Here is a 22,202-nt window from a genome sequence, read left to right as displayed (position 1 = left end):
TAAGAATACTTGACCCTTCCTCAATTATCACATACGATATATACGTTTGTTTCCTTCCATTATTAGTAAGAAAGTAAGAACGGGTTTTGTTAGTCATATTCTTGGGTATGACTTACAAGCAACCCTGCTGCTGCAAATGTTACCAAAAAATATTATCAAATATTATTACCAAAAAAAAATTATATAACAAAAAATATTATAATATAAACATATCCCATACTCTGGGATATGTTTATAAAAAATATTGACCTTGCTGTGGATATGTTAATCTGTCAGTAATATTAACTAACTAATATTAACTCTAGAATAGCTAATACAAAGAATGTATGTAAATATTACGTAATTTGTATTAGTAAATAAAGTACTGTAATATTACTTTTTGTTGTAAATACATCTAGCTTAACCAAATATTCTTTCCACAGGATAACAAGCCAGAGGAATGTTCAGTGTGTTATAACGATTATGACGACAATCAGCTACGGCCTCGCACACTGCTATGCGGCCACACATTCTGCTCCCAGTGTATTGACAATTCTATAAAGAATGGTCAGCTGACTTGCCCCAGCTGCCGTGGCCAGCACGCTGCCACAGCTGCTACTCAGTTCCCAATTAGCTATGGCATGGAGGCTTTAGTTAGGAAACTCAAAAATATCCAGCAAACACAAGAGAAAACTGTACCCGCAAAAAAGAAGTTTCGTTCCATGTTGCAAGAGCAGAAGAGCAGCATTAGCAGCCTCATTAAAAGCTGTGTAGAGGTACTGTCCCAGTTGGGGGAGTACCGGGGGCAGCTGGGGGACTGGAAGACTCATCACCTCCAGCTCCAGGACAGACTCTATGCTCTGGTAGAGCAGAACAAGTCAGCAATGAAGCTCTTGGAACTGGAGGATACCAGTGTGGTGGATATGACAACACAAGGAGAGGAAGGGAAGACTCAGCTGCAGGTCATGTTGGGGAACCTCGACACAGTCAACACCCCACAGGAGGTTGACACAACCATAGACACAGCTGATGAGTGCAGCACGAAAATAAAAGATTGGCTGGAGAAGTGCCAGGAACTCTTCCCAGATGTCAAGACTGTCCACACCTCAGTGAAGGTACGCTGCTGAAGTTCACATTGTTCTCACCCAACTGAGTGTAGTATTGCCTCTATATAAACACTTTTGACATGGAGACACATCAAGATGAGAGTTGACTTTATAGATAGGAAACTTTTTGCTCTAACACCTGAAACATTTTTATTAATAAAGTCAACTGTCATCTTGGTGTTTCTCTACACTGTTGTCAGTGTAGAGAAACACCATTACTTATAGTTTTCAGTTACTTTACTCAGAGCCTGATGCTTCATTATAGTGCAGTTACTTTACTCACAGCCTGATGCTTCATTATAGTCCAGTTACTTTACTCAGAGCCTGATGCTTCATTATAGTCCAGTTACTTTACTCAGAGCCTGATGCTTCCTTATAGTCCAGTTACTTTACTGAGAGCCTGATGCTTCATTATAGTCCAGTTACTTTACTCAGAGCCTGATGCTTCATTATAGTCCAGGTTCCACCATTAATGTTTGTGTTGGTAATGACAGGTGCAGGAGACCATCAGGGAGGCCCTGGAGATGATGACCACAGAGACAGGTGCCACAGCTGACCCCGGACACCTGGGAGACTCAGCCTCCAGCATCATGGATAAAGTTCAGGAAATCACTGGAGAGATCCACCAGAAGCAATTAACAGTAAGTTTTTTATTTTCTCTCGTAGTTCATACACAAGATATTGAGTTGTGTCTCGAGGAGAGGAAGCCTGTTCTTAGGTTTATGGAGGTTCCCCAAGGTCAACTACTGACTTTCCTTAACATACAATCCACAATAGTTGCCTAACTCCTGGATAAATATTTACTGGTTGGTGAACAGAGGCAACAGGTGAAAGGCAACAGGAAACATGTTAACCATTTCTGGCCTGCATGGTGATTGAACCCGCGATCCTGGCCCCCCTCACAGAGGCGCAGAGAGCGGGAGACACTCCACCAACCTTTCCAAAAAAGTATACCTGGTTGATGGGGTTCTGGGAGTTGTTCTACTCCCCAAGCTTGGCCCGAAGCCAGGCTTAACTTGAGAGAGTTTGGTCCACTAGGCTGTTGCTTGGAGCGGCCCGCAGGCCCACATATCCACCACAGCCCGGTTGATCTAGAACTCCTTAGGGGAAACAATCTAGTTTCCACTTGAAGATGTGTACGGTTGTTCCGGCAATATTTCTTATGCTCGCTGGGAGGACGTTGAATCCAGTAAGACAGCGAACCAAATCAGACCACTGCTGGGTACAAAGAAAGTGAAGCCTTAAAATTGCCAACGAACTCCACAACAATGCCAGCACCAACGCCATGCCAGTAGAGGGATGGGGGGAGGGGGCTGGAGCTACAGGTCCAGCACCAACCCCCTGCCAGTAGATGGGGGGCTGGAGCTACAGGTCCAGCACCAACCCACTGCCAGTAGAGGGGGGGGGGGCTGGAGCTACAGGTCCAGCACCAACCCACTGCCAGTAAAGGGGGGGCTGGAGCTACAGGTCCAGCACCAACCCCCTGCCAGTAGAGGGGGGGCTGGAGCTACACATCCAGCACCAACCCCCTGCCAGTAGAGGGGGGCTGGAGCTACAGGTCCAGCACCAACCCACTGCCAGTAGAGGGGGGCTGGAGCTACAGGTCCAGCACCAACCCACTGCCAGTAAAGTGGGGCTGGAGCTACAGGTCCAGCACCAACCCACTGCCAGTAAAGGGGGGCTGGAGCTACAGGTCCAGCACCAACCCCCTGCCAGTAGAGGGGGGGGGGCTGGAGCTACAGGTACAACTCCAACCCCCTGCCAGTAGAGGGGGGCTGGAACTACAGGTCCAGCACCCACCCCTTGCCAGTAGTGTGGGGCTGGAGCTACAGGTCCAACACCAACCCTCTGCCAATAGAGCAGGGCTGGAGCTACAAGTCCAACACCAACCCCCTGCCAGTAGAGGGGGGGCTGGAGCTACACGTCAAGCACCAACCCCCTCCCAGTAGAGGGTTGGGGGCTGGAGATACAGGCGCAGCACCTACCCCCTGCCAGTAGAGGGGGGCTGGAGCTATAGGTCCAGCACCAACCCTCTTCCAGTAGAGGGGGGCTGGAGCTACAGGTCCAGCACCAACCCCCTGCCAGTAGAGGGGGCTGGAGCTACAGGTCCAGCACCAACCCCCTGCCAGTTGAGGGGGGGGGCTGGAGCTACAGATGCAGCACCAACCCCCTGTAAGTAGAGGGCGGGGGGGGGGGGCCTGGAGCTACTGGTCCAGCACCAACCCCCTGCCAGGAGAGGGGGCTGGAGCTACAGGTCCAGCACCAACCCCCTGCCAGTAGAGGGAAGGCTGGAGCTACAGGTCCAGGGCCAACCCCCTGCCAGTAAAGGGGGCTGGAGCTATAGGTCCAGCACCAACCCCCTGCCAGTAGAGGAGGGCTGGAGCTACGGGTCCAGCACCAACCCTCTTCCAGTAGAGGGGGGCTGGAGCTACAGGTCAAGCAGCTACCCCCTGCCAGTAGAGGGGGGCTGGAGCTACAGGTCCAGCACCAACCCGCTGCCAGTAGAAAGGGGCTTGAGCTACAGATGCAGCACCAACCCCCTGCCAGTAGAGGGGGGGGGGGCCTGGAGCTACTGGTCTAGCACCAACCCCCTGCCAGGAGAGGGGGCTGGAGCTACAGGTCTAGCACCAACCACCTGCCAATAGAGGGAAGGGTGGAGCTACAGATCCAGGGCCAACCCCCTGCCAGTAGAGGGGGCTGGAGCTACAGGTCCAGCACCAACCCCCTGCCAGTAGAGGGAAGGCTGGAGCTACAGGTCCAGGGCCAACCCCCTTCCAGTAAAGGGGGCTGGAGCTACAGGTCCAGCACCAACCCCCTGCCAGTAGAGGAGGGCTGGAGCTACAGGTCCAGCGCCAACTCCCTGCCAGTAGAGGGGGGCTGGAGCTACAGGTCCAGCGCCAACCCCCTGCCAGTAGAGGAGGGCTGGAGCTACAGGTCCAGCACCAACCCCCTGCCAGTAGAGGGGGGCTGGAGCTACAGGTCCAGCGCCAACCCCCTGCCAGTAGAGGAGGGCTGGAGCTACAGGTCCAGCACCAACCCCCTGCCAGTAGAGGGGGGGGGCCTGGAGCTACTGGTCCAGCACCAACCCCCTGCCAGGAGAGGGGGCTGGAGCTACAGGTCTAGCACCAACCACCTGCCAATAGAGGGAAGGGTGGAGCTACAGGTCCAGCACCAACCCCCAGCCAGTAGAGGGGGGCTGGAGCTACAGGTCCAGCACCAACCCCCTGCCAGTAGAGGGGGGCTGGAGCTACACGTCAAGCACCAACCCCCTCCCAGTAGAGGGGGGCTGGAGATACAGGTGCAGCACGAAACCCCTGCCAGTAGAGGGGGGCTGGAGCTACAGGTCCAGCACGAAACCCCTGCCAGTAGAGGGGGGCTGGAGCTACTGGTCCAGCACTAACCCCCTGCCAGTAGAGGGGGGGCTGGAGCTACAGGTCCAGCACCAACCCCCTGCCAGTAGAGGGGGGCTGGAGCTACAGGTCCAGTACGAAACCCCTGCCAGTAGAGGGGGGCTGGAGCTACTGGTCCAGCACTAACCCCCTGCCAGTAGAGGGGGGGTGGAGCTACAGATCCAGCACCAACCCCCTGCCAGTAGACGGGGGGGCTGGAGCTACTGGTCTAGCACCAACCCCTTGTCAGTTGAGGGGGGCTGGAGCTACAGGTCCAGCACCAATCCCCTGCCAGTAGAGGTGGCTGGAGCTACAGGTCCAGCTCCAACCCCCTGCCAGTAGAGGTGGGCTGGAGCTAATGGTCCAGCACTAACCCCCTGCCAGTAGAGGGGGGCTGAAGCTACAGGTCCAGCACTAACCCCCTGCAAGTAGAGGGGGGCTGGAGCTACAGGTCCAGCACCACCCCTCTGCCAGTAGAGGGGGTCCTGGAGCTTCAGGTCCAGCACCAATCCCCTGCCAGTAGAGGAGGGCTGGAGCTACAGGTCCAGCACCAACCCCCTGCCAGTAGAGGGGGGCTGGAGCTACAGGTCCAGCACCAAACCCCTGCCAGTAGAGGGGGGCTGGAGCTACAGGTCCAGCACCAACCCCCTGCCAGTAGAGGGAAGGCTGGAGCTACAGGTCCAGGGCCAACCCCCTGCCAGTAGAGGGGGGGGGCTGGAACTACAGGTCCAGCACCACCCCTCTGCCAGTAGAGGGGGGCTGGAGCTACAGGTCCAGGGCCAACCTTCTGCCAGAAGAGGGGGCTGGAGATATAGGTCCAGCACCAACCCCTTGCCAGTAGAGGGGGGCTAGAGCTGCAAGTCCAACACCAACCCCCTGCCAGTAGAGGAGGGCTGGAGCTACAGGTCCAGCACCAACCCCCCCCCCCCTGCCAATAGAGGGGGGCTGGAGCTACAGATCCAGCACCATTCCCCTGCCAGTAGAGGGGGGCTGGAGCTGCAGGTCCAGCACCAACCCTCTGCTAGTAGAAAGGGGCTGGAGCAACAGGTCCAGCACCCACCCCTTGCCAGTAGATGGGGGCTAGAGCTGCAAGTCCAACACCAACCCCCCTGCCAGTAGAGGGGGGGGGCTGGAGCTACAAGTCCAACACCAACACCCTGCCAGTAGAGGAGGGCTGGAGCTACAGGTCCAGCACCAACCCACCCCACCCCCCCATCCTGCTTGTAGAGGGGGCTGGAGCTACAGATCCCACACCAACCCCCTGCCAGTAGAGGGGTCTGGAGCTACAAGTCCAACACCAACCCCCTGCCAGTAGAAAGGGGCTGGAGCAACAGGTCCAGCACCCACCCCTTGCCAGTAGTGTGGGGATGGAGCTACAGGTCCAGCACCAACCCCCTGCCAGTAGAGAGGGGCTGGAGCTACGCGTCCAGCACCCACCCCTTCCCAGTAGATGGGGGCTAGAGGTGCAAGTCCAACACCAACCCTTTGCCAGTAGAGGGGGCTAGAGCTACAAGTCCAGCACTAACCCCCTGCCAGTAGAGAAGGGGCTTGAGCTATAGGTTCAGCAACAACCCCCTGCCACTAGAGGGGGCTGGAGCTACAGATCCAGGGCCAACCCCCTGCCAGTAGAGGAGTGCTTGAGCTACAGGTGCAGGACCACCCCCCCCCCTGCCAGTAGAGGAGGGCTGGAGCTAAAGCTACAGCACCAACCCCCTGCCAGTAGAGGAGGGCTGGAGCTACAGGTCCAGCTCCAATCCCCTGCCAGTAGAGGGGGCCTGGAGCTACAGGTTCAGCACCAACCCCCTGCCATTAGAGGGGGGCAGGGCTGGAGCTACAGGTCCAGCACCAACCCCCTGCCAGTAGAGGGGGGGCTGGAGCTACAGGTCCAGGACCAACCCCCTGCCAGTAGAGAAGGGGCTGGAGCTACAGGTCCAGCACCAACCTTCTGCCAGTAGATGGGGACCGGAGCTACAGGTCCAGGACCAACCCCCTGCCAGTGGAGGGGGGGGGGGCTGGAGCTACAGGTCAAGCACCAACCCCCTTGCCAGTAGAGGGGGCTGGAGCTACAGGTTCAGCACCAACCCCCTGCCAGTAGAGGGGGGGGCTGGAGTTACAGGTCCAGCACCGACCCCTTGCCAGAAGAGGGGGGGGGAGCTGGGCTACAGGTCCAGGACCAACCGCCACCTGCCAGTAGAGGGGGCTGGAGCTACAGGTCCATCATCAATCCCCTGCTAGTACAGGGGGGCCAGAGCTTCAGGTCCTGCATCAACCCTCTGCCAGAAGAGGGGGGCTGGAGCTACAGGTCTAGCACCAACCCCCAGCCAGTAAGGAGGGGGCTGGAGCTACTGGTCCAGCATAAATCCCCTGAGAGTAGAGGGGGCTGGAACTATTGGTCCAGCACCATCCCCTTGACAGTAGAGGGGGCTGGAGCTACAGGTCCTGCACCAACCTCCTGCCAGTAGGGGGGGGCCTGGAGCTACAGGTCCAGCATAATGGGGCTGTCATTGACCACAGGTGATAATGGGGCTGACACTGACCACAGGTGATAATGGGGCTGACACTGACCACAAGTGATAATGGGGCTGACTGCCCACTGGTGATAATGGGGCTGACACTGACCACAGGTGATAATGGGGCTGACACTGACCACAGGGTATAATGGGGCTGACACTGACCACAGGGTATAATGGGGCTGACACTCTCCACTGGTGATAATGGGGCTGACTCTGCCCACTGGTGATAATGGGGCTGACACTGACCACAGGTGATAATGGGGCTGACACTGACCACAGGTGATAATGGGGCTGACTCTGCCCACTGGTGATAATGGAGCTGACACTGTCCACAGGTGATAATGGGGCTGACACTGACCACAGGTGATAATGGGGCTGACACTGTCCACAGGTTATAATAGGGCTGACACTGACCACATGTGATAATGGGGCCGACACTGTCCACATGTGATAATGGGGCTGTCACTGACCACATGTGATAATGGGGCTGACACTGTCCACAGGTGATAATGGGGCTGACACTGACCATAGGTGATAATGGGGCTGACACTGACCACAGGTGATAATGGGGCTGACACTGACCACAGGTGATAATGGGGCTGACACTGCCCACTGGTGATAATGGGGCTGACTCTGCCCACTGGTGATAATGGGTCTGACACTGACCACTGGTGATAATGGGGCTGACGCTGACCACAGGTGATAATGGGACTGACTCTGCCCACTGGTGATAATGGGGATGACACTGTCCACAGGTGATAATGGAGCTGACGCTGACCACAGGTGATAATGGGGCTGACACTGTCCACAGGTGATAATGGGGCTGACACTGACCACAGGTGATAATGGGGCTGACTCTGCCCACTGGTGATAATGGGGCTGACACTGACCACAGGTGATAATGGGGCTGACACTGACCACAGGGTATAATGGGGCTGACACTGACCACAGGGTATAATGGGGCTGACACTGACCACAGGGTATAATGGGGCTGACACTGACCACAGGTGATAATGGGGCTGACACTGACCACAGGTGATAATGGGGCTGACACTCTCCACTGGTGATAATGGGGCTGACTCTGCCCACTGGTGATAATGGGGCTGACACTGACCACAGGTGATAATGGGGCTGACACTGACCACAGGTGATAATGGGGCTGACTCTGCCCACTGGTGATAATGGGGCTGACACTGTCCACAGGTGATAATGGGGCTGACACTGACCACAGGTGATAATGGGGCTGACACTGTCCACAGGTAATAATGGGGCTGACACTGACCACAGGTGATAATGAGGCCGACACTGTCCACAGGTGATAATGGGGCTGTCACTGACCACATGTGATAATGGGGCTGACACTGTCCACAGGTGATAATGGGGCTGACACTGACCATAGGTGATAATGGGGCTGACACTGACCACAGGCGATAATGGGGCTGACACTGACCACAGGGTATAATGGGGCTGACACTGACCACAGGGTATAATGGGGCTGACACTCTCCACTGGTGATAATGGGGCTGACACTCTCCACTGGTGATAATGGGGCTGACTCTGCCCACTGGTGATAATGGGGCTGACACTGACCACAGGTGATAATGGGGCTGACACTGACCACAGGTGATAATGGGGCTGACTCTGCCCACTGGTGATAATGGGGCTGACACTGTCCACAGGTGATAATGGGGCTGACACTGACCACAGGTGATAATGGGGCTGACACTGACCACATGTGATAATGGGGCCGACACTGTCCACAGGTGATAATGGGGCTGTCACTGACCACATGTGATAATGGGGCTGACACTGTCCACAGGTGATAATGGGGCTGACACTGACCATAGGTGATAATGGGGCTGACACTGACCACAGGTGATAATGGGGCTGACACTGACCACAGGTGATAATGGGGCTGACACTGCCCACTGGTGATAATGGGGCTGACTCTGCCCACTGGTGATAATGGGTCTGACACTGACCACTGGTGATAATGGGGCTGACGCTGACCACAGGTGATAATGGGACTGACTCTGCCCACTGGTGATAATGGGGCTGACACTGTCCACAGGTGATAATGGAGCTGACGCTGACCACAGGTGATAATGGGGCTGACACTGTCCACAGGTGATAATGGGGCTGACACTGTCCACAGGTGATAATGGGGCTGACACTGACCACAGGTGATAATGGGGCTGACTCTGCCCACTGGTGATAATGGGGCTGACACTGACCACAGGTGATAATGGGGCTGACACTGACCACAGGGTATAATGGGGCTGACACTGACCACAGGGTATAATGGGGCTGACACTGACCACAGGGTATAATGGGGCTGACACTGACCACTGGTGATAATGGGGCTGACACTGACCACAGGTGATAATGGGGCTGACACTGGAGCCAGAGTCAGCCCCATTATCACCATGTGATAATGGGGCTGACACTCTCCACTGGTGATAATGGGGCTGACTCTGCCCACTGGTGATAATGGGGCTGACACTGACCACAGGTGATAATGGGGCTGACACTGACCACGGGTGATAATGGGGCTGACTCTGCCCACTGGTGATAATGGGGCTGACACTGTCCACAGGTGATAATGGGGCTGACACTGACCACAGGTGATAATGGGGCTGACACTGTCCACAGGTAATAATGGGGCTGACACTGACCACAGGTGATAATGAGGCCGACACTGTCCACAGGTGATAATGGGGCTGTCACTGACCACATGTGATAATGGGGCTGACACTGTCCACAGGTGATAATGGGGCTGACACTGACCATAGGTGATAATGGGGCTGACACTGACCACAGGTGATAATGGGGCTGACACTGACCACAGGTGATAATGGGGCTGACACTGTCCACAGGTTGAGGACCTCCGCAGGATGAGGGAGCCTGTCAAGAGGCTGGTGGAGGCTGGCCGGGTGTTGGCCGTCCAGGAAGACCAAGATGGCCGCCGCTCCGCCAGGATATCTCTACAAGACGGTCAGCTGTACCTCCACCCACTCCTGCGTCAGCCCACGCCCGCCCACGCCCACACCCTCCAGGTTACTTTAATACACCCACTAGTCTTACTGAGTTATGATAACTAATATGATAACATTTTGTTATACAGTTATCAGCATGATTTATTTCATTTCCTGCAGGAGAGAGAGGTTGTGGGCGTGCTGGACCCCTCCTGCACCCTGGCGTTCCTTGACCTCGGGTGGGCGGGGTCAACAAGAGGGCGGGTCACCATCCGGCTGACCCCTGACACTCCGCTGGCCAGACAGTTTGTGTTGTTGTGTACGGGCCAGCGTGGCCACACCTACCGCAACACTAAACTGTTGCAGGTGTGGAACAAGGGTCTGCCGTGGGAGAGTGTGGTGGGCGGAGACTACGAGAGTAATGATGGTGAGGGAGGAGCCCCACTGCTGCCTGACCTCCAGGGGCAGTACCGGAGGTCAGCCCGGGAAAGAGCTGTGTGGGCCAGGTATGTGCCGGGGGGTCCCAAGAGTGCCCAATTCGCCATCGCCATCAGGGACTGCCAGGGTACTGAAAAGTGGTCGCTTTTCTTCGGTGATGTGGTGAGTGGCTTTGATGTGGTGAGGGCAGCAGTCAACCACAGTGACATTACGGAGGTGACTGTGGTGGACTGTGGTGTTGTGCTGCCACTCTAGTTCACTGTACCACCACCATCACTACTGTGGTGTTGTGCTGCCACTCTTGTTCACTGTACCATCACTATCACTACTGTGGTGTTGTGCTGCCACTATAGTTCACTGTACAATCACTATCACTACTGTGGTGTTGTGCTGCCACTCTAGTTCACTGTACAATCACTATCACTACTGTGGTGTTGTGCTGCCACTCTAGTTCACTGTACCACCACCATCACTACTGTGGTGTTGTGCTGCCACTCTAGTTCACTGTACCATCACCATCACTACTGGGGTGTAGTGCTGCCACTCTAGTTCACTGTACCATCACTATCACTACTGTGGTGTTGTGCTGCCACTATAGTTCACTGTACCACCACCATCACTACTGTGGTGTTGTGCTGCCACTCTAGTTCACTGTACCATCACAATCACTACTGTGGTGTTGTGCTGCCACTCTAGTTCACTGTACAATCACTATCACTACTGTGGTGTTGTGCTGCCACTCTAGTTCACTGTACCATCACCATCACTACTGGGGTGTTGTGCTGCCACTCTAGTTCACTGTACCATCACCATCACTACTGTGGTGTTGTGCTGCCACTCTAGTTCACTGTACCATCACTACTGTGGTGTTGTGCTGCCACTCTAGTTCACTGTACCATCACCATCACTACTGTGGTGTTGTGCTGCCACTCTAGTTCACTGTACCATCACTATCACTACTGTGGTGTTGTGCTGCCACTCTAGTTCACTGTACCATCACCATCACTACTGTGGTGTTGTGCTGCCACTCTAGTTCACTGTACCATCACTACTGGGGTGTAGTGCTACCACTCTAGTTCACTGTACCATCACCATCACTACTGTGGTGTTGTGTTGCCACTCTAGTTCACTGTACCATCACTACTGTGGTGTTGTGCTGCCACTCTAGTTCACTGTACGACCACCATCACTACTGTGGTATTATGCTGCCACTCTAGTTCACTGTACCACCACCATCACTACTGTGGTATTATGCTGCCACTCTAGTTCACTGTACCACCACCATCACTACTGTGATGTTGTGCTTCCACTTTAGTTCACTCTACCATCACCATCACTACTGTGGTGTTGTGCTGCCACTCTAGTTCACTGTACCATCACCATCACTACTGTGGTGTTATGCTGCCACTCTAGTTCAGTGTACCACCACCATCACTACTGTGGTGTTGTGCTGCCACTCTAGTTCACTGTACCATCACCATCACTACTGTGATGTTGTGCTTCCACTTTAGTTCACTGTACCATCACTGTCACTACTGTGGTGCTGTGCTGCCACTCTAGTTCACTGTACCATCACCATCACTACTGTGATGTTGTGCTTCCACTTTAGTTCACTGTACCACCACCATCACTACTGTGGTGTTGTGCTGCCACTCTAGTTCACTGTACCATCACTACTGTGGTGTTGTGCTGCCACTCTAGTTCACTGTACCATCACCATCACTCCTGCATCACCATGGACTGCATGTTTTGATGCCAATGTAATTTAAGGACAGACCTTTATCACTATATCATCATAACTTCACTATCTTTGGTATTTATACTTTGGTATCATATACCTGACAATCATGGCTGTATCACCATCACTGCTATAACTTCCCAGTACTGTAACCTATCATTGCTGTATCACTGTAGCTTCACTTTCACCACTATATATCACCATCACCTCAGTGCCCACACTTGGGGTCATATACTGACCATGTTGAGTAACAAATTGTTGGTGTCACTATATGACAGCTGTTGTCACTGTTATACCACCAACAGCTCACTATCACATAACACTGTCACTGCTACACCAACATCATTTCACTGTCTCTGCATTATCACCTCACACTGATATTTTTCCTCCTTACATTCACTGATATATCACTATCATTGCTACAACACCAATACCTTACTGTCACTGCTATATCACCACCATACTATCACAGTTATATCACAATCACTCAGGTGTGTTGTGATATTACCATACTGGACCATGGTGTGTTGTGATATTAACATACTGGTCCATGGTGTGTTGTGATATTACCATACTGGACCATGGTGTGTTGTGATATTACCATACTGGTCCATGGTGTGTTGTGATATTACCATACTGGACCATGGTGTGTTGTGATATTACCATACTGGTCCATGGTGTGTTGTGATACTACCATACTGGTCCATGGTGTGTTGTGATATTACCATACTGGTCCATGGTGTGTTGTGATATTACCATACTGGACCATGGTGTGTTGTGATATTACCATACTGGTCCATGGTGTGTTATGATATTACCATACTGGACCATGGTGTGTTATGATATTACCATACTGGTCCATGGTGTGTTGTGATATTACCATACTGGTCCATGGTGTGTTGTGATATTACCATACTGGCCCATGGTGTGTGTTGTGATATTACCATACTGGACCAAGGTGTGTTGTGATATTACCATACTGGACCATGGTGTGTTGTGATATTACCGCCATGGTGTGTTGTGATATTACCATACTGGACCATGGTGTGTTGTGATAATACCATACTGTTCCATGGTGTGTGTTGTGATATTACCATACTGGTCCATGGTGTGTGTTGTGATATTACCATACTGGTCCATGGTGTGTTGTCATATTACCATACTGGACCATGGTGTGTTGTGATATTACCATACTGGTCCATGGTGTGTTGTGATATTACCATACTGGTCCATGGTTTGTTGTGATATTACCATACTGGTCCATGGTGTGTGTTGTGATATTACCATACTGGTCCATGGTGTGTGTTGTCATATTACCATACTGGACCATGGTGTGTTGCGATATTACCATACTGGTCCATGGTGTGTTGTGATATTACCATACTGGTCTATGGTGTGTTGTGATATTACCATACTGGACCATGGTGTGTTGTGATATTACCATACTGGTCCATGGTGTGTTGTCATATTACCATACTGGTCTATGGTGTGTTGTGATATTACCATACTGGACCATGGTGTGTTGTGATATTACCATACTGGTCCATGGTGTGTTGTGATATTACCATACTGGTCCATGGTGTGTTGTGATATTACCATACTGGTCCATGGTGTGTTGTGGTATTACCATACTGGACCATGGTGTGTTGTAATATTACCATACTGGACCATGGTGTGTTGTGATATTACCATACTGGACCATGGTGTGTTGTGATATTACCATACTGGACCATGGTGTGTGTTGTGATATTACCATACTGGTCCATGGTGTGTTGTCATATTACCATACTGGACCATGGTGTGTTGTGATATTACCATACTGGTCCATGGTGTGTTGTGATATTACCATAATGGACCATGGTGTGTTGTGATATTACCATACTGGACCATGGTGTGTTGTGATATTACCATACTGGTCCATGGTGTGTGTTGTGATATTACCATACTGGTCCATGGTGTGTGTTGGGATATTACCATACTGGTCCATGGTGTGTGTTGTGATATTACCATACTGGTCCATGGTGTGTTGTCATATTACCATACTGGTCTATAGTGTGTTGTGATATTACCATACTGGACCATGGTGTGTTGTGATATTACCATACTGGTCCATGGTGTGTTGTCATATTACCATACTGGTCTATGGTGTGTTGTGATATTACCATACTGGACCATGGTGTGTTGTGATATTACCATACTGGTCCATGGTGTGTTGTGATATTACCATACTGGTCCATGGTGTGTTGTGATATTACCATACTGGACCATGGTGTGTTGTGATATTACCATACTGGTCCATGGTGTGTTGTGGTATTACCATACTGGACCATGGTGTGTTGTAATATTACCATACTGGACCATGGTGTGTTGTGATATTACCATACTGGACCATGGTGTGTTGTGATATTACCATACTGGACCATGGTGTGTTGTGATATTACCATATGGGTGTGAGGTGGTGTTATGACCACACATACACCAGTATGATCATACTGTAGCTGGTGTATGATGTGCTCAAACTGTATAGTGATGTCTTGGCTGATTAGCCTAGTGTCATGAATATTAATTTATGTAGTTATTCTTTTTTCAACAACACACTAGTATTAAATGTGTATTGCCAATGTATGCCATTGCATTAAAGGTTTATCACAGAATTTACAATCTGAGTATTCTGGTAGTGGCTCAGCCTCACTAACCTGCCAAATGTGTCTATAGCCAAGGCGAATTCGCGCAATGACTACATCACACTGCCTGGTTCGGTTACTGTGCTGACCATTCAAATACCTATTATTACAAAACTTGTCATAACTTTTAATACTGCAGCTTTCAGGCCTCTGGGCATTTCTTAGTTCTTCTAAATCTGAAGTAATTTCTTTAATTTGTATGTTATTAATAATTGCATTACATAGTCCAAAGTCATAATCAATGTTTTCTTTCCTACAAGCCTCGTTGGCCAATCGATCTACAAAGTCATGTTTTCCAACTCCAACATGGGATGGGATCCACACAAATTTTATACAAGAGTTATTATCATTGGCAAAAATTCCATTCCATTTAATATTACAAGCTACTTTCAACATACATTGTGATGGGTTATTTAAGGACTGCAGAGCACTTTTAGAGTGACAGAAAATAACTCCACCACCATTGAGCTTAAGGTATTCAGTGGCTAGATAAATACCCAATAGCTCGGTCTGTGTCGTGCTTGCCTAGTTGTTCAATCTCTGTGTACTAGTCATGATCATTTCATTCCCTTTATACACTGCGCATGCACAACCTGTTCTACCAGTGCCTAACTGCACAGAGCCATCAGTAAAGGCATAGGATTCAGTCAGTTTGAGAATTTGAAGATGACTGTCAATAGCTTCTAATGTTATACATCTCAAAATGTCAGTGTTATACATTTATTTTACACTGATGGGAGTATAATGCAGAGAGACCTCCACATCTTTCCAAGGGGGAATATAGTGAACAGTTTTATCAGGGTTAAGAGACACATTCAGTTTCTGAAGATTATAGGCACAACAACTGAGCCACACACTGTAGGGAGCTTTTTGCGGCGGATTGAGGGAACAGTCAGAATTGTTTAGAATGGATCTTAATTTAATTTGAATAGAGCTGGGGGGACCATTATTTTTCAAAGCTTTGGCGCAAAACATAGTACTAAGTAGAACTATTCTTTCGTAAATGGAAGGTAAGTTTAGTTCCTTTCTCATGTTAACAATTCTGACAGTTCTAGGACAACCCAGGATGATGCGCATGGCATCATTCTGTACTACATCTAGGCCTTGTAATTGTTTAGGAGAAAAATTAAGAAGATGCAAGGCATAATAATCAACAACAGATCATGTAAAGGCAATATAAAAACTACGAGCATATTTTATGTTAATGCCAAATCCTTTGCCAACAAGAGTTTTGAGAGGTTTAAGACGCTCAACTAGTTTTTTGCGCAGGTTGCTGACGAGATTTGTATCATTAACCTCGACTCCAAGATATTTATAAGACTCGCAAGTCTCCACGGGCACTCCATTAATAGTATAGTTAACATGAAGAGAATGGGGAATAAGAACCCTTGTTTTATGAACAGAGATTATGAGGCCACATTCTACTACTTTCTTGGAGAATGGATCAAGTAACACTTGTAGCCTTGGTTTACTGTGTGCCATAATACAAATATCATCAGCATAACATATAACAGTTTCCGTAGATTGTATAGGTATGTCATGGATAAGTTTGTGCATAAGTATATTGAAGAGCATAGGGCTTAGGACACCACCTTGAGGTGTGCCTAGTTCGAATGCATCTGTTCTTGTACTTTTAACTCCTTTAAATAGGATACTAGCACGCCTGTTGGATAGGTAGCTCTTTATCCAACTTGACGATTACCTTTGATTCCAAATTCAGCAAGTTGCTCTAATATTATTTCGCCATTCGCTACATCGAAAGCTGACTTTAGGTCAATAAAGGCTGCCTGTGTCCCATCCTGGGAGTTTACAAAATATTCAGCAAAGCATGTTTGTGTGCTACACTTGGGCATGAACCCATATAGGGTTGGGGCCAGTTTTTCTTTGACCTGAAACATGACACGATTGAGAACAATTCTCCAAGACTTTACACATGCAAGATGTAAGGGAAATGGGTCTGAAGTTTTGAGAGTTAGGTTTAGGAATTGGTATTATGAGACTTTGTGTCCATTTCTTTGGCAAGATACCTTGTGAGAGACTCATTTGATAGAAGTCAAGCAGAGGGTGGCTAGGGACATCATTCAGTAAGCTCAAGATGTTATAAGTTATACCATCCTCACCAGGGGCAGTTTGCTTAGGTTTTCCTAATGCTGATGTTAATTCAAAGGGGGTTATAGCAAACTGATCTGTTAAATCTGGTGAGGCGCGTGCTATTTCAATATTAAAGTTTGTGTTAATGTTGGTATGTCTTAAATGCTGCTGTATATCTGGGGGTAAGGAAGAAATTTGTGAGACACTAGACCATTGAGCTAAGAGCATGTCAGCATATTCTGCAGGAGTATGATGAAGCTGAACTGGGGCTGAAGGTTTGGTATTGTTTTTAATTTTGTTCCACATTTCTGATAATGTTGTAGTTCTATTGATACCTTGTAGGAATTGTTCCCAATATGTGTCCTTAACTTGACCCTTAAGCTCTCGAAAATCTCTGTTGGCATTAAGGAATGCAAGTAAATTGTCAGCTGTTTTGTATCGTTTATAAGAGTCAGCAGCTGAAGCGCTTTAGCTCTGCAATAATAATAGGATCCTCTGTCCATGAGGAAGAACGAGTGTTCTTTTTTTTCCTTGATTTAACCCAGGTATCATAATAACTGGTAATAATACTGACAAGATCATTGTAAAAGTGGTCCACTGATACAGGTGTATACCCAGTGTACCACTTATGTACATAAGCCTTAAAGTGCTGTTTAAGATTGTCTGGAATGTTAATTTTAACTCTAGGATGAGGATTGGACCTAATATCCGCCGCCACATTGTATTCACAATATATTGCAAAATGATCACTTACTAGTTTTGGGATGAGCTTAACGTTAACGTTGCTATCTACTAGGCTGTATCCAATCACATAATCCAGTCTACCCCCCAATAAATGGGTCTGTTTATCAGTATCATACACAGTAATATTATGATCATTAAGGTATTTCAAGAAGACCCTTCCATTATTGTTACACTGAACATCACCAAGAGCAGTGTGACGAGCATTAAAGTCACCCATACATAACATAGCTGTGTTACCTGTAGGTGTCGGTAGCAGATCTGCTTTAAGTACACTACATCGTCCATATATGTTATACAGTAGGTAGGAAATGGCTATTTGCAGTTTGTAATTTGAATTTTTGATAATGTATACTATCACTCCTGTGATTTTTAATTAGTTTACAGATTAATCCACTCTTAACATACGTGAGTAGACCAGTTCCAATATCGTTGTTGTATGCTATATACCCAGGTATCCTGGGTGGGACCTTCTTGATAGTTGAGGACGTATATGGTTCCTGTAAACACATCACATCCACGTCTCTCATTTTAGCATACAAGATTACGTCATTTATCCGAAGATTAATACTTCGAATATTCCAAGAAAGAAACTTAATTGTTTTTGTTTGATGAGCCATCGTTAAGTGTCAAGGATATTAAGGTAACATTTAAGCTCGTTAAACACTTGGACAACATAAGCAACTTTGTTCCGTGTGTCCTGAGTACTTTTGTCTAGGAGGCGTTTAACCTGAGTAGGAGTTGGTGTTCTCTTAAACTCTCTACCTGTAACCAAACCAAGGGTGTCTTGACGATCCCTTGAGTTTGCCAGAAAACCTAGTACGACATCAAGTGGCTGTAGAAGCTTAGCCGGTCAAACAGCTAAGACCAAGTGGCGTGGGACTCGGCTATAGAGTATACTCTGGGGTCCTTTGGAATTCGGTTTAAGTTTCAGTAAGCATAGTCACGGACAGGGTAAAGGACAGAGTAGAGCCAATACCGTCCCGTGTTACAACTGCCATATCCACCTTCGGTAAGAGGCAGAACAAGTCAGCAGATTGGTTCGAGGCCATTGCAGAGGAACTCTTACCCCTTGTAGAGGAAAAGAGACGAGCTCTCTCATCCTGCAAAAACCTGCCCTCAGAAAGGAACCTACAGGCCCTCCATACTGCCCGCAGTAGAGTTCAACAAACTGTGAGGTGCTGTGCTAACGATTACTGGCTCCGACTCTGTTCCAGCATCCAGACTGCGGCCACTGTTGGCAACAAAGGAGGCATGTACGAAGGGATCAAACAGGCAACAGGCCCTACACAAAACAGGACGACTCCTCTTAAGTCAGCCACTGGAGAGATCATTAAAGACCGTGATCAACAGATGAATCGCTGGGTAGAGCATTACTCCGAACTCTATTCCAGAAAGCACTTGATCAGCGTAGAAGCCTTGGATGCAGTCAAGTGCCTGCCCATCATGGAAGAACTTGACCTTGAACCGACTGTGGAAGAAGTTGAGAAAGCAGTGGATTCACTTTCCTCAGGGAAGGCCCTAGGAGATGACGAGATTCCGCCTGAAGTTCTCAAGTGCGCTCATGGAACACTTAAAACTGAGCTTCATGAACTTCTGTGCCAGTGCTGGAGGGAGGGCTCGGTGGCACAAGACATGAGATGCAAACATCATCACTCTCTACAAAAATAAAGGTGACAGATGCGATGTAAACAACAATCGTAGCATCTCCCTCCCCAGCGTCAGCAAACTCTTCGCCAGGGTCATCTTGGTCGGGCTTCAGATTCTTGCTGAAGAGTGCACCCCGAGTCAGTGTGGTTTCCAAGCAGAGGTTGACCACTGACATGGTATTCACCCTGAGACAGCTTCAAGAAAAGTGCAGGAAGCAGAGAAAAGCCTTGTACATTGCGTTCATTGCCTTCACTGTCCTATGCTTACAAAACAAGCCACAACCAAAAGGCTTAACAATCCTTGGCTTACAAAGGGAATACTTAAATCCATTAATAAAAAACATGACCTTGAGAAGAAGTATAGGTTAGGAATTGTCTCCAAAGAATTCTCAAAGAATTACTCATTATTGTTATCTAAGATAATTAGACGAGCCAAAACTAAATACTACGAAGATAAATTTACCCAAATAAAGAGCAACATTAAACAAACTTGGAGCACAATTTCACAAATATTGAGATCAAAGAAGTCTTTAAATAACAAACCAACACTCCTGTCCAATAACGATGGTCAGCTTTCAGCCTCTGATTCTGCTATTGAGTTCAATAGGTTTTTCTCTTCCATTTGGTCATCCCTTGCAAATGATATTCCATCTTCCAGTACTGACATTAAGGACTATCTTACAGGTAACTATCCACTGTCTCTGTACCTAAAGCCTATTAATTCCACTGACGTCAATGAGATAATCCTTTCCCTTAAAACCAAGTCTAGTGCCCTTGAGGAGATACCAACTTTAATTTACAAAAAAGCCTCCAGATCTTTAGCCCCTGCTATTGCTTTGCTCTTCAACAAGTCACTTGAACTCCAAACCTTTCCAGATATTCTAAAAAAAAGCGAGAGTAACGCCTGTCCACAAATGTGGTGAGCTCACAGATGTTAACAACTACAGACCTATATCAATCCTGCCAAACTTGTCAAAAATTTTTGAAAAACTAATCTGTAAGCAGCTCTACTCGTATCTAGCAAACACAATATAATTAGCCCTTGCCAATATGGCTTCAGACCCAAAAAAAGCACTAACGATGCACTTATTAGTATGCTTAACTCGATTCATACAGCTCTTGATAAAAATGAGTTCCCTGTTGGGTTATTTGTGGACCTGCGTAAAGCTTTTGACACTGTCAACCACCAAATCTTTCTTCTTAAATTACATCATTATGGAGTCAGAGGACACTCCCTGCAATACCTCAAATCCTACATTACTGACAGGCTCCAGTATGTTTCTGTGAATAATACAATTTCTCCCACCCTACCCATCAACATTGGTGTTCCTCAGGGCAGCATACTTGGCCCTCTCCTCTTTCTCATCTACATTAATGACCTTCCTAATGCCTCCCAACACCTCAAACCAATTCTATTTGCTGACGACACAACCTTCATTTACTCCAGTCCTGACTCCCTTGCTCTAAATGCCACAGTAAATACTGAGCTAAATAAAGTCCATCTTTGGCTAACTGCCAACAAACTCACCCTTAACATTGACAAAACTTTCTATATTCTGTTTGGCAATAAATCCTCTAATCAAATAAATATCAAAATAAACAAAACCCAAATTTGTAACATTAGATGGCAAATTCCTTGGCATTCTCATTGACCACAAGCTGAATTTCCAGGGACACATTCTAAATATATCAAAAAAAGTTTCAAAAACTGTGGGCATTCTTTCTAAGATCAGATATTATGTACCACGCCCTGCCCTGGTGACTCTCTATTACTCCCTTATCTATCCATATCTCAACTATGGTATTTGTGCTTGGGGCTCTACTACCCAAAATCATTTACGTCCTCTAATTACTCAACACAAAGCTGCTATTAGGACAATATCCAACTCTGGCCCCAGACATCACTCGGTACCCCTACTCAAATCTCTGAATATGTTAGACATTAAGTCATTGCACATTCTCTCATGTGTATTATACATATATAAAACGCTAAACTGTAATGCCAATCCTGACCTCAAAAGCTTCATAGAAGGTTGTAACAGAACCCATGAGCACCACACCAGAAATAAATACAGTTTTGATATTCCTAGAGTACGACTTAATCAAACTAGAAATGCTCTACAAATCAAGGGGCCCAGAATGTGGAATGACCTTCCCAACCATGTTAAAGACTGTACCTCTCTCAACCAGTTTAAGATAAAAACGAAGCTATACCTAATAAATTCCCTGTAACCTACCTTACCCCTCTATTGTCAACGAATGTCAGTTTTTTTTAAAGAGCGCTGCTAGTCGACAGAATTGTATTTGTAATGCTTTTTCAGCTATGTTTTCATTTCTTGTTTTCATTTTACTCTTTATCCTCAATTAGTATTAAGCTTTAGTCATTTAAGTTTATCATGCCCGAAACGCTTTGCGTAATAGTGGCTTTAGGCATTGTATGTCCACCAATCTTTGTAAAAAATTTCATGTATGTATGTACCTTACCTAAATAAACATTTATTTATTTATTTATTTATTCATTGACCTTACAATGGCCTTCGACCTCGTGAGCAGGGACGGACTCTTCAAGATCTTGGCCAAAATTGGCTGGCCACCCACCCTACTCAGCATGATACAATCGTTCCACAAGAACATGAAGGGCACGGTCGTGTACGACGGCTCAACTTCTGAACCATTCAACATCAAGAGTGGTGTTAAACAGTGGTGCGTTCTTGCTCCAACCCTGTTTGGCAACTTCCTCGCGATCCTCGGCAAGCATGCCTTTGAAACAACCACAGAGGGCATCTATCTCCGTACAAGATCTGATAGAAAGCTCTATAATCTATCCAGACTCCGAGCAAAGACAAAAGTACAGATGCGAATCCTCAGGGAGTTCCTCTTTGCCGACGACGAAGCGATC

At 48.3% G+C, this 22,202-nt stretch overlaps 2 protein-coding genes across 2 annotated transcripts in view; both read left to right on the top strand.

Annotated features, from left to right (window-relative positions):
• The window catches only part of LOC138352976 (tripartite motif-containing protein 59-like), a 37,748-nt gene extending 36,642 nt beyond the window's left edge, over positions 1–1,106 (top strand). Inside the window, exon 3 of the mRNA XM_069305639.1 lies at positions 423–1,106. Coding sequence (XP_069161740.1) covers positions 423–1,106 — 684 coding nt within the window. The remainder of the gene's footprint in view (positions 1–422) is intronic.
• Positions 1,107–1,592: 486 nt separating this feature from the next.
• LOC138352927 (peptidyl-prolyl cis-trans isomerase-like) lies at positions 1,593–13,596 on the top strand. Its single transcript, XM_069305579.1, has 3 exons — positions 1,593–1,726; positions 9,864–10,043; positions 10,143–13,596. The coding sequence occupies exons 1-3, from the start codon at positions 1,610–1,612 to the stop codon at positions 10,653–10,655; spliced, it is 810 nt and encodes a 269-aa protein (XP_069161680.1). The 5' UTR covers positions 1,593–1,609; the 3' UTR covers positions 10,656–13,596.
• The last annotated feature ends 8,606 nt before the right edge of the window (positions 13,597–22,202 follow it).

The sequence above is a fragment of the Procambarus clarkii genome, chromosome 55 (genome assembly GCF_040958095.1).
Source record: "Procambarus clarkii isolate CNS0578487 chromosome 55, FALCON_Pclarkii_2.0, whole genome shotgun sequence".
NCBI lineage: Eukaryota > Metazoa > Arthropoda > Malacostraca > Decapoda > Cambaridae > Procambarus > Procambarus clarkii.
The sequence above is the reverse complement of the archived record's forward strand: the minus strand, read 5'-3'. Positions and strand labels throughout refer to the sequence as shown.

Excerpts from the sequence above, each read along its gene's own strand:
- LOC138352927 (XM_069305579.1), top strand. The coding sequence starts at position 1,610 with ATGATGACCACAGAGACAGGTGCCACAGCTGACCCCGGACACCTGGGA. Across the intron at positions 1,727-9,863 it reads TCCACCAGAAGCAATTAACA|GTTGAGGACCTCCGCAGGAT; the intron begins GTAAGTTTTTTA and ends CACTGTCCACAG. Across the intron at positions 10,044-10,142 it reads CCCACGCCCACACCCTCCAG|GAGAGAGAGGTTGTGGGCGT; the intron begins GTTACTTTAATA and ends CATTTCCTGCAG.